Source organism: Strix aluco, chromosome 21 (genome assembly GCF_031877795.1).
Source record: "Strix aluco isolate bStrAlu1 chromosome 21, bStrAlu1.hap1, whole genome shotgun sequence".
In the NCBI taxonomy this organism is placed as follows: domain Eukaryota; kingdom Metazoa; phylum Chordata; class Aves; order Strigiformes; family Strigidae; genus Strix; species Strix aluco.
The window spans coordinates 3,683,622-3,700,261 of record NC_133951.1 but is presented as its reverse complement, the minus strand read 5'-3'; the positions used below and the strand labels follow the sequence as shown (position 1 = coordinate 3,700,261).

General features: G+C 39.1%; 1 protein-coding gene across 4 annotated transcripts in view; it reads right to left on the bottom strand.

Moving 5' to 3' along the window:
• The window catches only part of MYH10 (myosin heavy chain 10), a 102,844-nt gene that overhangs the window by 71,693 nt on the left and 14,511 nt on the right, over positions 1-16,640 (bottom strand). For all 4 annotated transcript variants that reach the window (XM_074846976.1, XM_074846978.1, XM_074846977.1 and 1 more), the window contains exon 3: positions 14,681-14,837. In XM_074846976.1, coding sequence (XP_074703077.1) covers positions 14,681-14,837 — 157 coding nt within the window. The remainder of the gene's footprint in view (positions 1-14,680; positions 14,838-16,640) is intronic.

Genomic DNA, 16,640 nt, shown 5'->3' with positions numbered 1-16,640 from the left:
TTGTCCTTCCCAAAACCCAAGCACAAGACTCTTGCAGATCATTCATTTTGACATGGCCTTTCCTTTTATCTCTCCAGAGCATGAAATATCCATTCAGGAAGGATAAAACGCCAGCCCCATTTCTGTAGCAGGCATAACCAAAAAAAGTTACTGCTTATGTTGGGGTGGATGAGGCAACTTCTTTGATGTTTCTCAAACAGAAGCAAGTGTTGTCTTTGTAAAAAGAGGCAGTGGTATAGGGGGAATGGAGGGTTCTTTTTTATTTTTAGACAGTATTTAATACTCAGGGGCCATAGACCATAACCAAGAAAAGCTTGGTTCCCTGGTCAATAGACTTGTTTGTTGTGGATGTCGGGCTTGGAAGATCTGTGCATATTTGCCCTCTACTGTAGGTGAACAGGCTCAAATATCAATCTATTCAAGGACATTTAAAAATTGAATTCCTGACAAGTTTTGCAAAAATGGGTCACTGCCTGGAGGAAAGAGACCTTCCCATCAGCACAGATTTTGCTGCTGTCAGAACATTCACAGGACTGGGCCACAAATGCTACATAACAATATAAAACACGCAGGTGGTCTGACAATCTGTCATTCTTCAAGCTCTGAATACCTTTTTTTTTTTCCCCTCCTTTAATCTAAGTCCTACTGGACCGATAAGCATGGAAAGAGATCTGGTTACAGAGATGAAACATGCCTTTATATTTTGTGTTTGTCTTTAAAATGTTGCCTAGTTACTCCATAAACTATCAAGCACTTAACACTATGAAGTGACTTGCAACAAACATCTCTAACAAGCCTAATAGGAAGACTGACAGGCACAAGTTTGTTTCCTGAGTACCTACCTTACTGCAGACCAAATATACCCTGACACACTTATGCTCACATGAGATTTCTGCAATAGCACTGTTCATCCTACATTTCACCTCTACTTCTGGTTGTGCAATAATCTTTGCTATTTACAGCTTAGTCATTCATTCTTCAATGTACATTCTGCAACTTCACAAAAAGATGAGGACAGTTTACAGGAATACAGTCAGTATTTTGCCAACAGTAACCCATTACACAATGTGAGCTTTTCAGAAAGCATGTAATTTACTAACACTATAAAGCTGATATTTCAAGTTATAATACCCAAATTTAATCAAGCCAGTACTGGCTATTTAAGGAAGCTGAACCTACACATGCCCAGAGGATCTGATGTGACACATTCACTGGTGCTAAAGGAGCTGAACAATATCATTGTCAGGTTACTGTCTTTGGGAGGTTTCAGGTTACTAAAAGGATGGAGACATCACAGGTATCTTCAAGAAAGGCAAGTAGAATCATTGCATTGTCCTTCTAAGGACTAAAAGACCTCAAAGCTGGAAGGAACCTCTGGAGGTCAGAAGTGATCAAGGGCACTGGCACTCTTCAGGGGAAAACCATCTCTCTCGATGTAGCCTGAAACTGCATTTACCTTTTTCTACTTGTCATCATCATCTTATTCGTCTCTTGGTCAGTTTTTACATCCAAGTCTCATTTCACTGAAACTATCAAAAAATGAATTTGCAGAAATTCTCATTGTTTGTCCTAAAACATGTAACACTAATTTATACTAGAAGAAAGATCAAATTCAGGTGCACTTCACTCCTCATGGGTATCCAATGGTTTTAAGATTTAGAATAATAATATTTATCAGTTTTGCTTCATCAGTGCTCACTTTCCACAAAACACTGAAAGCCCCCAATGCTGGCTCAGACACTAGTCCATGAAGAATTACATCAAATCTCTCCCTCTAGCCTAATGTCACCCACTTCAAAGAAATACAACAGTGCTGTTTTAAATCAAGTACCAATTCCCAACTTTGTCTGTTTACCTAGTATTTCCCATATAGCATGATACAAGACAGAGCCAGCCAGTGTCTACTACATTTCCTCTACCTAGAAACCAGCCTATCTGAGAAAGCTGTCAGGTTGAACTGCCACAAACCACTTTTGACAGACCAGTATTTCTCTCTTGCCTCTTCTGTGTACTTTGTCTAATTACTCCAAGGTACTGCCAAGGCTGAGAAAGCACCTCTTCACTGTGGGGTGGGGGGCATTGATGTAGACTCTCTATAGGTGTTCCTGCTATTTGTGAAGTCAAAATAATAAAAGGTTCTTTAAAAAAAGTGGTTCTATCCCTTACTCTAAAAGATGTGAGATTTGAGATAAATCACAACAGCCATACTTCAGTTTTGCTTGCTGACCGACTCCTAAGTATGTTAATTATTACCAAATGAAGCATAGCAGAGGTCAGTCAAGCCCCAGTCACAGTTTACCCTGCAACTTGTTTATGGCAAACCATAGCACTGAATACAAGTATTTCTTGCATGTCTACAGCAGACTTCATGACCACACTCATTATTCACTCGCTCACCCCAGATAGCTCAAGCTGCTGCACGAGCGCCCCAGCGCAGGCAGAGTGCTAGCGGCTAAACCTACCACAGCATCATCAGACCTGGGAAGAATAAGCCAAGCTATGAACTGAGGCTATTTTAGAAGTCACAAGTTCAGTATTTGCAACATTAGCTTGAAATTACCCAAATTCCTAAAGAAAAAATTGTGACATTTGTTTTCCAAGTTGCTGGCCAGGGCTGAATCAGCATTAAAAAGAGAAAACAAATAGCTGTTAAGACTACATCCTGCCCACTTAATGAAACTGCGGATAGCTTCTCCATTACATACCAGATAGAATTTGAATTTTTTTTTAGCCCTCATTAAGTTTGAAGAAGCTCAAACATGTCTTATGTTTTCACTGGCAGTCTTTCACTACCTTTATTAACTATCATTAAGAGAAGCTTTAGTAAGTCCAACTTAAAACAGAGTTGCTACATTTGTGAGCAGAAGTTAATAGGTAACACATTCCTTCCCTAACAAATTCATTCAAACAGGTATGGATTTATAGCAGGACTTGCAAACACCCCTGATCTATTATGTAATACCAAATTTATTTAGCCTTTTGAAAGGGGTGACTGCTGTAGTTTAGGAGATAAGCAGAGAACACAAGCCAGCCTTGAGTCTGGAGAAAAACCAGAGAAAGGCACAGTCCCAAGGGCTGGTCTGTGCTGTGAGCAACGGGGGAGATGTGCAAAGAGCCGATACGTGAAGAGGGCAATCACTGCGACCGTGAGAGTGCCCCTGGTGCACCACACCATCGAGCCAGTGGGGCAGCTACAACTCGTGGGACTGATTTACCGTCAAAGCCAACGACTGGTTCTCACACAAGTGTTTAATGCAACTTAGCTGAAGGGCAGTTACAATCCATAAGGCAGCAACTCCTTAAACTGCTCCAGCTAGAGATGCAAGGACTTGCTCACTTATGCTTATTGTGCTTCAAATGACACAGATGAGCAGTTCTCAGCCTTCCTGATTTGTGGCTCCCAAAGAGCTTTCCCAGTAGAAATGAACAGCTCCTAAATCTTCTACACAGGCCATCCCTATGCTTACTTTTCAGTTTTCATTTGCATGCTGCTTGAAAGTAACCTAAAATTAGTAGCAGTTGGCAAGATACAGGCTGGAAAAGGTTTATTTTGACTGTAGAGTATTCAGCATAGCCATGGTTTCTGTTCTCCATCAAACCTGCTTAAGTGGTTCCGTCTCCCATGTAGTACAATTTTGCCCAGACAAAGATTAAATTGTCAGCCGAAACAATGATTCGAGGAGGTCCTTTAACTGTAATATCTGCCATTTAAGCTCACTCATGTAACTTTTGCTCTTCTCCTTCCCAAACAAATAAGCAAACACAAACCACTTAACAAAACTGGCTGTGAACCAACTTTCACTCTAGTGGGTTCTCCCTAAGCTGTTTCATTATGCCTGAACTCCACAAGTTTGGAAAGATAGCAAGTATGATAACAGCACATAGCTGGGCTTTCTAACTTCAACACAACAGGGTCAATGGTTTGGCTTTTTGTTCTCAGTCACACACAGGACAGGACACAGATCATCCAGCACAGCACCCCATCCCCCAGTAAAGTCAGCCACACTACACACACCAGTGATTTTAACTCATCACCTAGCAATAGCTAGGCTAAAAAGTTGTAAGCAGTTTTTCTAATAAATATTTTCTAAGATCCATAAAAAGCCTTTTGATTAGTACGCTTATCTGAAAATATTTTAAGTCCCAGATTTGCTGTATAGACTTCTTACGCTTCTGTTCTTCAGCAGTGGAGTTATTACTTTTTCCAATCACTAAAAACCATAAGAAGTCCTAAAACACTTTCCCAAGAGAATGTGCAAAAGCCACTGTTACAGTCTCATGAGACATCTCAGGAGACCGAAGTTCATGAGCTTCCACCCCTTTACATGCCAAACTGTTGAGGCTAACTACCTTGTGAATGTGGAAAGGTACAGCACAACCAACTTTCTATGCTGTGCAATGTTCAAGATAAACTTTTGTCTACAATTAAGACTGGAGAGAGGGGGAGAAATGCATATCTCAAGTTAAATGAGACAGTTCAAACACTAAAATCCTTTCCTCAAAGGACCCAAGTTATGCTACTTTCTTACATTTTAAACACAGACTTCCTCTAGGTTTGATTCTGAACAGTTTTTAAGGAAGTTCAATAATTCAGAGGACAAACACCACACTTTCCCTACCCTCTTGTGCCTAAATCACCACTAAGTTCTCAAACTGTATTTCAGCACAACAATTTGAAATTGCACAACATAAACCTATCCTTCAGCTTTTAAAGAAAAATTCACATATCTATTTGGATCGCCTTTCCTTTGGAGGAGAGACACGCACATGCACTTGTGCACACACACAAGCATTTTCTTCTACCCTTCGCCATTTTTCTAAATATGAGCATCATATATTCCTTATGTTATTTACAGGTGGAAATCCTTAAAATCCTTTTCTCTCTCTCCCTTAAGCACATAGACCCGACAAAAATATTTGTTCCTGGAAGTACAAAGCACTAGAATTCTTCTTGATAGTTTCACTGTATCTGCTGATAATTAAAGTAATCCTTCCCTATCAGGAATGGTCATGAACAATCACTGTTTACAAAATGGCTTTAATTGGTGTTTTCTTCTACATAGCTTAATACTGTTTCCATCTAAAACTCTAGAGTATATTACCCTAAGAGAGGGGTAATATCTCCCTATGGAGAGCAGGAGGGGAACAGGAGCAGCATCTCCCCACCAACTACAACTTTTCTCCAACTATTTTCAGCACCTAACACCCCCTTTCTTCCAGCCTTAGTCTTCAGTAAGAAAGGGATGTGAAAAACAAGGATACGAGAAAGAAGAGAATAATCACTGGAGGAATTTTTGACCCAGTAATTACTGTGAATTCATTCCTGAACTAAAGGCAATGTTTCCCTGTGGTTTTGTGGAGAAAAACTTAACCTCATCTTTTAAATCTATCTCATTTGAGATGCTGAATGCCACCGTTAACAACTACTGCTTTAAAAGATACAATGACATTTTACCAGATTCTGCCTCTTGGCCAGTTTAACACTTCAGCGTAGTAATAATACTTATGGAAAGCACCCTGATAAAGACTAATTAAGCTCCATGCAGTCATAATAAACTAATAACTGTGCTACAGTTTCCAATAGTCTCAGCCTCTTAAAAGCCAGCTACAGCAGATCCCTGCACTTCTACGGCTCCCGCACACTGCAGTGAGGCTCCCGCTAACCCATCTCACTCCACAACCCTCCAGAGTTATGAAGACACAGACTATTGCCATTTAACCATGGGCACTTTTATATGCAGGTTACTTACTGATATAGCAAGATAGACCACACAACCAGAATCAGTATCACACTCCAACAGCAGATAACATAAGGACCAAAATCAGCAGGTAAGGATGAGTGCACTTTTCTAGTAGCCGGCAAATTCTCCTGCAATTTACTGATTCATTATCCTCAGACTTCAAGCTCAGGTGTTGCCCAAATGGCTTTTTGGACCAGCATAGGCTTTCAGCACCCACTATGTCCTGAGGTGTAGACTACCACAGTTTAGATATGCTGTTTAAAAAATTGCCTTTTTTTTGTTTTGAACATGTCATTTGCAAATTCCAAGCAACGACCCTTTGTTCTTGCATAGGAAGAGATGGGCTGGGGGGAGGATTGCTATTCCCTCTCCCTGTGCCACTTCAGATTTGGACTTCTGTCACATCTGACCTGAATTATCATTTACGTGCTGAATACAGTTCTTAATTTCAGTTGTTTTTTGAATGCCTTCCTGTCCTATTTCCTCTTCACCCAAAGCAGGGAAGGCCAGAGCTGCACAGAGAATAAGTGTATAAAATGTAAGTTTATGGCAAAAGTGTTTCCTACTTTGATCCCTTTTCCAGTTGCTCCTCACATTCTGCATCTGATTTATAACCATTGCCGAACACTGCATTTAGATTTCCACAGATCTGTTTCACCCCCTGCAGCTCCTGCTCAGGCAGTACCAGCTCCAACACTACTAACCAAGTTCACTCCCCCCAGTACACCACCACCGTGGAGTGGTACACATGGAGTCTCACACACACTATTTTAACGTCCTATACACTGAGGCACAGTCCTTCACATCAGGCTCTCATTTCTGCTACCTTGGATAACAATATAAGCCAAGAACCCTCTCCCAGCCCCCTCTTTTCCAGGCAACACATTTATAAACAAGTATGAACATGATGAGTGCAGGTTCCATGGGGTTTTCAGCAGTAACCCTGCCAAACCATAAAAAGCAGAAAACAATGGATGAGATTGGTCAATCTTTAACCAGTTCTTTACCTATATAAAGGCCTGTTCTCATATTGCAGTTACGCAAGAGCCTCTGGTTAGGATTGTTGTCAAATTACTTTTGAAAACCACATGTTCCATATTGGACAGCCCTCCCTTGTCCATACAGATTCATCCACAGATCAATGCATTTGCAGGATGACCCCTCTTTAGAAAACCCATATGGAGTCTTTATATATGATTCTATGCATACATACGTCCCTGCAAAGACTAGGTTTACAGTGTGGAACAATTTCTACCAACGTGTTTGATAGCAATCATGAGCATACCGGTCTTCAGATTCCCAGAGACAGCACCCAGTAGCTGACATCTGGGTGCTCTGGTACCAAATCTTTTGCGCCAAATGTTCCCGTGCAGCACAGTCAGTTGGTCTGCTATTCCATCTCTGAGATTAAGAATTTGGTTCTTGCAGTTTGCTACCATCATTTTTCTATTTACTAACCCTTCAGTTAGAGCGATCCCCTTATGTTTTCCTCAAAGGAACACGCCCAGCCTGAGAACTTCCCCAAGCAACTTCATAGCAGACACACATAAAGACACTGCATTTTTTCCTGCTTTTTCTTCTGGGATTTCCTTCTACACATCATCTGATAGCTTTACCATCACTCTGAAAAAGCCCTCGAATAAAAAGAATTTTAACGCCCTGGAGTATTCAGAAAGCCATGAACTTTTATTGACCTTGCTTTATGAAACTGCATAGTAGAGGTGCACAACACCTTGCAACTCTGAATCACTGAGGAAGGTACACAAAGTCTGTCAGGAGTATCTAAGCAGCCAAATATCTGAAAACATGAAGTATGGACAAGTGAAAGGAATCTAGATATACACTGAGATATAAATTGACAATCATGTTGGTGATGTGAGCCTTGCATTACTGAAGACGAAAAGCAGAACACCACCAGCCCCTTACCACTTATCTCTACTCGCTAAGCGATAAAAATTGCTCCTACTTCTTGCCACTTCCTTGCCAGAGTATAACAAAGGAATTTAAGTAGAGGCAGAAAAAGGAGCTACTCCAATTGCTAGCAGTAGCAGTTATAGCTAAATTCTTAGTTCAACACCCCAGAGGAATGCAGACGTGACTAACAAAAACCAGTTATTGTGCAAAACACGCAACACCTAGCAGTGCTGTTACAGTGCTATGTGCTGTCAAGATTACAATACATTTATGTTTCTGTTGCACAAGTAATAATGTTTTGATGTATGTCATCTGAAGGCTAAAGCCAAGCAGAAGTGAATTATCTATTTCACAACTACCTAGAAAAATTAAATTAAAGCTTCAGAGTAGAAGCAGGTGCTGGCTGAGTAATATGCACAAAATGATTCATCTCATGAATGACTTCATAAGTTGGATGCACAGAGTCTTGAATTCCTGTCTGTAGGCTAGTGCAGCCACAATTCAATTATGAGGCCGGCTTGCATAGCAAGTTTTAAAATTAAAATCATCATCAGTTCATCAGCATATCAACCGAAAAGACCACGGAACTGGCTAATCTGCTGCAACACTTCCCTTCAGAAGTGGGGAGAAAACAGGCAAGGCACTAAAGAAACTAAGAATTCTTTACGTAACAATTGACACTCCTGTCTCATTTTTAAATATAAGAAAGTTACTTCTTGAAGTGCTTGACTTAATTTTTTTGGGTAACTTCAAATAACACTTCTAAGCAACTGAGCCTTAAGAAAAAAGTTGTTTTCTGTAAATATCATCATGCCTAATTAAGTTTGTAATCTTGAGGTTGAACACCAATAAAGAGCAGGGAACCAAACACATTTCGACAAGAAAGGCAGAGGTTAGGAACTGTTGCCACAAGCACTAAAGTAAGAAAAAGACATGATAGTATACTATAATCTAGTTCTAGAAACTAAGTTCGACTGAGTTTGTTCAATAAGTAATTGCTACTGATGTCATTCAGAGATGGTCTAGCAAGGTGTGACAATTTAATTCATGAAAATAACTTTATGGTCACTGAAGCACACAGATATAATATCAAGAGATAGAACAGAAGAGTGAGGGGAAGGAGATGAAATATTGCACAATAGGTTCAGCTGACAGAAGCATCTCTCATTTTACTTCAAATTCAAAAATGCAACAGAATTTTCAGCAGGATGGATTTCATTTTTTTCTACTTGCTTCAAGAATCTCCTTCCCTCCACTCAGCCATTAACACCACTGTGTATTACACTGCTGTTGGTATACAAACCAATCTTGATGTTAATGTTATTGTCACCTCAGTATTTACATTCCACACCAGCCTGATTGGACAAAGTCAAAAAACAGAAATCACAGTGCAACAATAAAGAGACCTATAAACCCTTCACATTACATTTGCCAAGCAGCTAGTTCTCTTAGATTGCCATCCCACACTGTGTAACTAGTTAAAAAGCTTTGGGGAACCTCTTGGTAAGTCAAGATGTAATGAAAATATCAAGAATACTAATTACACATATAACAGGTACTATATACTCCTCGCATAACAGAATGCTAGTCATCACTCCCAGGCTTTTTTGTCTCAGAACAATTTTTTCCTCTTCCATTTGAACATTTAATAGACCTTGTCATATTTTAGTTTCTTTTCTTCCATATCTTGGGGAGCAGGCAGGACACAACATCCCCAAAGGGAGCGCTTAAATCAAGATAAACTATATAGATCAAGATAAACTATATAGATCAATACAATGTTTTTAAGAGGGAAGTATTGCATCTGTAGGCAGTACTGGCTTCTCCAACACCAAGTGTTCACTTCACCTATTACGCCTTTTCCGATAAACCTTCTCTGCCACAGGATTAAAGGCAGTCCTAAAATATCAGTGCTAATTTAGTGCTCATCAAGATGTCCTCAGGGAAACAGGATAAAAAAAGAGAGACTAAGCATAATTGTACAAGAGTAATATTAGTAGGCAAGCTGGTCTTTGGCAACAAAAAGCACACAAGTTTTCCTTAATATTTCTTCCAAAGCACTTTTAAGAGTCAATGAATAAAGAGGCATAATAAAACAATGCCATACCTCCTCTAGAAATACAGTGGGAGAATAGGAAGGGAGGAGGGAGAAAAGAAAGCCAAGTATGATAAAAGCACTAGGAAAAAAACGCATGTTGGTGCTGCTTTTACACAATCAAGTCTCTCTCGATTGTAAAATAAAGATAGTCACAGATGAACTATTAGACTTAGAGCATCGGTTTTCTGAAAGAAAATCCTAGTACCTGTCAAAACATTTCCTTCTTACTGCCTATAATTTTTAGCAGTACAAAACACTAGCAAGTCTTGCAAATTGTATTACCAAACAGAATTAAGGTCAATGTAGTCACAGGGATTAGGATACCAATTCCTTATGACCATGTCAACTGTCCAGCAGCCGTGAAAAAGCTCACTCTAGCATTCTTTTGTGAAGTATGCCAACTCCAACCCTATGCATTTATGCGTCTGATTTCTGTCTAGGGCTAAACAATTTTAATATGCCTAGAAGCCCCTGGGTTATGTGTACTTACTGCTTCAAATAACATTAGGAAAATGAAGAGAAAGCACAGGAGAAACCCACTAAACCACCCGTGAAGTAACACTTACCCTACTACCACACTACTTTGAAAAATAATTACTAGGAGAGGGGAAATCCAGTATGTAAAGCTGAATTGCATGTTATTATCTTCTGAGGTCAAGGCACTAGGTAATGAGTCTTTTCCTGAAGAGAAATCCTGACTGTCATAACCAAGAGGCACCCAACGTCTTCCTTGTTTTCAGTAAGACTGTGTTCACAAAAGTCTTGCAGAAAAGGCAACACTTACGACATCCAGCAATCAATGAGGTTTGCTCTTCCTTGCAAAACGCCTCAAATCCCTAGTGCATCACAGCTGCACCACCACTGAATTGTTCATCTGCAACACTCAGCCATTAAAAACAATTCTGCACCTCCCTCTTTCTTGTGACAGTTTATACTAATCCAGTACATCTCTCTGGAAAATACTATTGCCTCTCCAAAATGGCAAACTGGGCTTTTTGAACACATTCTGTTTCATGGCTCTTCCCCCCCCGCCCCGCCTCCCCTTTGTCCTCAGTGTTTAACAAGCACTGAAATAGATTTTCAGCCCATTCTCCTCCCCAAAGGGCACGATGAGAGCTGACCTGTGCAGACTGCAGGGCTGAAGGTCCTCCTGAACAGGAAATTCTTCAAGGGGACAAGAACAGAGAAGCAGTTCAATGCCTGGCAGTTAGCAATGCTCCCACACAACCTGTACCTCACAGAGAGCACACTGAAGTGCGGTGCTCTGCTTGGATCACCACTTTAACAAAATGCAGTATTTCCAGCAACATTTAAGAGAAGGAAAAACTATTTGGATGCATGTGTGTCAGTTGTTTCTGTCAACCAAAAAACTTTTTGCTTTCATGATCTAAACCAGAAATCTATATTTTGTTTGTTTAAGCACGAATATTATTTTAAATATATAAAGCTTCAGATTAGCAGAAGCTCAATCTCCAATCATCCATGCTCTGAATTTAAGGCATGAAAGCATTAAGATATTGAGGTACAGGTACTCCCTGTACATGATTATCAGTAGAGAAAAATTGTGTTTTAAGAAATTGCGTAGTTCAGAGTCACAGCTCAGGTCCAAGTATCCTGTTAATCACCATAAGCACTTCTCAAACACCTAGAAAATTAGTAGTTTATGATTAGCTACAAGGAAAGTAAACATGGATTATACTGAACGAAATACCACTGAAAAAAACCAGCCAACCACTTTCATTGACCTAAATTAGCGGTTAAGGTATTTCTGTAAGTGCATGGTCATATTATCCAAAGGAATTGCATGTCTATGGTTTCAATTTCAGTCTTGAATCGTAATAATTAAAAATTTTAGATGCCAAATATGGGAAACACAGAAGTCAGCATGTTCACAGGTTTCTTTTGATATAAATATGCTATAACAACAAAATCTTGGCTTGCAATAGTACTGGAATAACTCTTCTCCTCCACTACTGCACTCTCTCTCTCTACCATCCTGTCTTCACTTTCCAAAGCAACATGTGCACAAATGTGGACATGAACTGTAGAACAGTTTTATAATAACTACGTGTTAGTAACTTAGCAAAAGCGTCTTGGTCAAGGATTATCCTGCAAATAAATGCTAGCAGATACCACTGATGACTTAAATCAGAATCGCTGTGATTAAAACAGCTAGCTCTTAGTTAGAGATCTACTTCTATCAGCTAAAAGTTTTATGTACGTATTTTCTGTTTCATTAGTTTAAGTCTGAAATTCTAGGAAAACATAAGACATAGTTAGAAGATTAAGGACACTGTGCGTTACATTAAATCCTTGGCTGGCAGGGAAAACCGAGCTCTCCCTAACAAATTCTAGGCACACTCAGTAGTTGACCTTGTATTGCCACCAATAACCAGAAAATAAACTGAAAATTGTAATAATGTCCTATGGTTAAGACAAATATTATCTGATGCCCTAATGACTAGAAAACCTTAGCTGTTGTAACTGCAAGTTTTAGTTACACGAAGACAAATTCAGTTCCCTGAAGCACCTCTGTCTCTGCATCAGGTCCCACTAGAGGCTCCGGGAGCAAAGAGGGACCAGCACTGAGCAGTGTTAGTACCAGACTTCTCCTCCACTTGCCCCCTTTAGACATACTCATTAGGTCATTCTTATTGTGACTGATCACTGCTTCAAAATTACGTAAAGCCAGGGTGATTGTATAAAATCACTAGTACAAAGAGCAGTGAGTGTCATACTTCAAGCAAGCATATCTCCAGAGTCTGTACACCACCTTCCTCCTAAAGGAAGCAATGTCTGTAAAGTTTCATGAGTCTTATAAATTCAGAAGCAGCACTGGTTTTCTCTTCCTCTGATCCAAACCAATCAGGCAAGAACAGTTTGCTTAGTAAAATATTTGCCAAGCACAAAACTGCTAATGCCTGTTCTAGAGTTTTTACTTATCCTTAGCAATGCAATTGTGAAGGCAAACCATCCATGGAAAGTTCACTGGCTGGTTGGAATCACTTGCTAAAATAAACAGGGAGTAGCTCTACACAGGTGAAGGGCACCAGAAACACAGTTTTAGTTAACCTTAAAGAAGTTATTCCCTAATAAATTGATCCTGTTGCACAGTTTTCATCTATTCTTATTCCAATCTGAGGCTTCATTCTTTCAAATGAAAAGAATTCAGACTATCAAAATCAAAAAGAAAGATAAAGCAAGCACAAAAAGACACAGATTTGATACAAAATATAAACCTCCATATATCAGTATGGAAAGAAAAAAAACTGTAACCAAACATATACCATCATATGAAAATTTTTTTCATTTCATCTTCCAAAAATAGTAAAATTTGTACAGGCAGTAAGATCTCCAGAGACACAAATCAGTACTAGCATGGTATGTGAACAAATATATAGAGCACCTGAAGTGTCATAACTACTGACATTGACTTACTTTATTAGAGGACATTTGTCTCAAGAACTTTTCTTGAGGCAATTTCAAAAGATACTGTGCTTTTAGAGTGGGAAGCCCTTATCCACAAACCACTTGAGACTTCTAGGAATAACCTCATTAAAATAATCTTGAGGTTTGCTCTATTATTCCACATACACTTGTTATTAGGGGTCCTCTGATCTGAGCTGTTAGAGGCTGTTGGTCTGGGTCAAAAGGCCTTAAATTTGGGGGTTTTTTCATAAAAAACACATAAAATCAGAGCCCCAAATATCCATTGAGAAGTGTGACAACTCTCGATGGCCCCAAGTTGCTGCTCTTCCATTGCTTGCCCCTGAATCACCCTGCTCAGTGACGATGGCATAGTTTCTTCTGGGGTGAAAGAGCACATAGCAATCCACCAACTTGTAGTTTATTATTAAGCAGCCCTAAAGACAAAGGCACAACTGAAGAAACAAGATTTACAGTGATTTAAAGACAGAAAATGTCTTTTTAAAAAACACTTACATTTAAATGGTTGATTAACCTGGTAGCAGAAAAAGTGTTTTCTTAGTTTATGTGAACTAGGTCAAATAGCTTTTAACCTACTTCCAGCACATCTATACCAGGTCTACAGCAGAAAACACGGTAAGTTTTTCAGACCTGCCTCTTCATTACACACACTTTTCTAGATGCAACATGCTGGTGTTCCCACATCAGTAAAACAGCCGCCTAAGTCTGAGCCAATATTGGATAGTATGGGCTCTGTTTCCAACAGACTATGTCAGAAGTGCAATTTTGCAAGTTCAACAGCATGCCTTTAGTTCAACACATTCATGTAATGTCAGATTCACAGTTTTCATATTTGTCCAGCAGAGCCTTAAAGCCAAAATTCAGAGCATAGTGCCCACCATAAACTTACTCTCTATTGTACTACAGACATGACCTATACCACTTTGGAGAAAAAAAAAATTAAAAATCTTCAAGGTTCAGTATTTCCCTGACCTCTGTTTGAACTCAAACATACTATTGTTTCATTGTCACTTTAGATTACTTCTCAGCTGCCAAAACACCAGCTTTTTTATAGAATTAGAGACAAGCCATTAACATACTTTAGCTTTCCCTCTTCAATCACACTTTCATTCTTACTTCATTCAAAGCCGCTGCACTAACATCTTTTGACATGAATCTTACATCTACTTCTTTTAAGAAAGTATTTCTACCACAACTTTCAGTGCCACCAGCCAGCACAGTACGCTTCCTATTAGCGTTAGCTTGTGCCTGTGCCTCCATAAGTCAGACAAATAAGTAGAGAGGGGTCAATCTCCAAGTTATTTCTGTTCTGAAAGTGTAAGGTTCTAGGTAGGAAAACCTCACACCCCCCTTTAAGTAGTAGGAAAGATTATGATCATGTTAGAAATTACTATATAGCTGGATAATGAAGCTCCTGAGTTTTAGGTACATTACAAAGAGCTGCCAACTAACTGTTAATTAACATTTAACTAATTCTTACCTTGTAGCATGCATCTATATGCAGATTCAGATATTGCATAAATGTGCGGTGGCATTTCATGGCGCTTCTTCCCTCTGTACATCTCGATAATGTTTTCTGAATAAATCGGGAGGTTCTTGTAAGGATTTATAACTACGCAGAACAGCCCTGAATAGGTCTTAAAAAAAAAATAAAAAAGAGAAACGTTTCTGTTAGCAAACAGTATTGAAATAGAGCCATGAAGAGCAGAAAACTTTATTCACAGGTTCTATAATATTTATCTTAGAACAAAACTGAGGTCTTTTTTGTTGAGCAACTCAAAGTACACGCTATAGGCAAATTATTGGCTTCTAGTTCTCTTAAAAGCCTCTTTACATTACTTTTTATGCAGGTAACTAAAGATAATAAACATGAGTAAATATGAAGTGGAGCATCTGATTACTTTCCCACAGATATTTAAATTTCCCTTCCATTTGCCAAGTTACAGGATTTACAGTCATTTTTTGAGGTTCAACTCCTCCACTAAGATGTGCGTTCAAAGTTATGTTTTCATTTTTGAAGGAACTGATAATCTCAATAGTAAATAATTTGGATAAGGAAAAAGCCTCTTTCCAACCACCACTATTTCTGCTATCCTACTGTTTTCTTGTATCTTATGTCTTTCCTGCTCATCGGCCTTTCTCAATCCCAAAGCAGTCTCCTCCTGGAGGTCATTCCCTCCACTGTCCCACCCCAGCTGATGGATAGCCTGGCAGCTGGCACTGCAGACGACATTTCATACTCTGCTTTTAGAGTTGACCATGAACAGAAGTTACCAGGACTACTATACTAATAAGAAACTCAAGCACAAATTTTACTTTTCATTGACTCTCTTATTTCATTGACTCTCTTACTGAGGCATTTCTGTTTAGTCAAGAAATGCCTCAAAAGTTTTACAAAATTGAGCACACAATACAAATTACACAAACAGGTCCACATTTCCCTATAAGTGAAATATCAAAGGCTACTTCAGACAGTTCAATCTCTGCTCCATAAAAGTTATTTAGAAGAAATTTATCATATAAATATATATGTAAGAAAAAAAAAATGCACAGTCACCCACACTTTGTTATCTGGGAAGCACAGATGAATGTGGCTTGGCTGTATGGGCTTTACTAGGGATCAAAGATCAAGCTCACAGTCAGTTTTGACCATGCAAAAACCAGAGCTAATCCATGGTGTTTCCCTGAACCAAAGCATGTGGATGGCTCTTGCCTTTTCAAAAAAATCAACTAAGCTGATGGTTTTTAAGAAAGTAAAATCTCTCCATTCACCTTTATTTCATAGCATGCTTTGGAGGTGCATTATTTTAGTCATTAATACTATTCACACCTTTACTGGCACAGGAATGTTAGCAAGAGACCAGTTTTCTTTTGACAAAAACAGGAGGTATCTTTCTGAATGTCAGGAAAACTGTTTTTCCTACCTTTGCAGGCTGAGAGAAGGAATGGAGCCGAGAGCATTAACAGCTGTTCAGACCCTATAGTATTAAGCAGGTAACTCCTAACTCTTATAACATTTGTTGATTTAAAAAAATATATTTCTGCTAGACTTGTATCAACAGAGTAGCTGAAATTCCTGATCTGCCTGTTTTTTCAATATATAAAATATTTTGAGGAAGAGGTGCCCTGTTCTTTCTACATCTACAAGTGATTCTGGAAAGACAGACAGAAGGTGATCTCTGAATTGAGTCAGGAGCACCCTTGGTAAAGAAAAAGAACTTGGTTTTATGCCAGATGTCCTGACACAAGGACATCTTATGTCCTTATAGGAAAATAATCTCTCCACTTTGGTCAGATCTGCTGGATGATAAGCACTGCAGTGCCTTACCCAGCCAAACATCTTCGGTAATAAGGTATTTACTTCTCAACAGAAAGGAAACAGATGTTATCAGGTCGACTGACCCAAGCATAAGGAACAACTTATCAGTCATTAGCTCAAC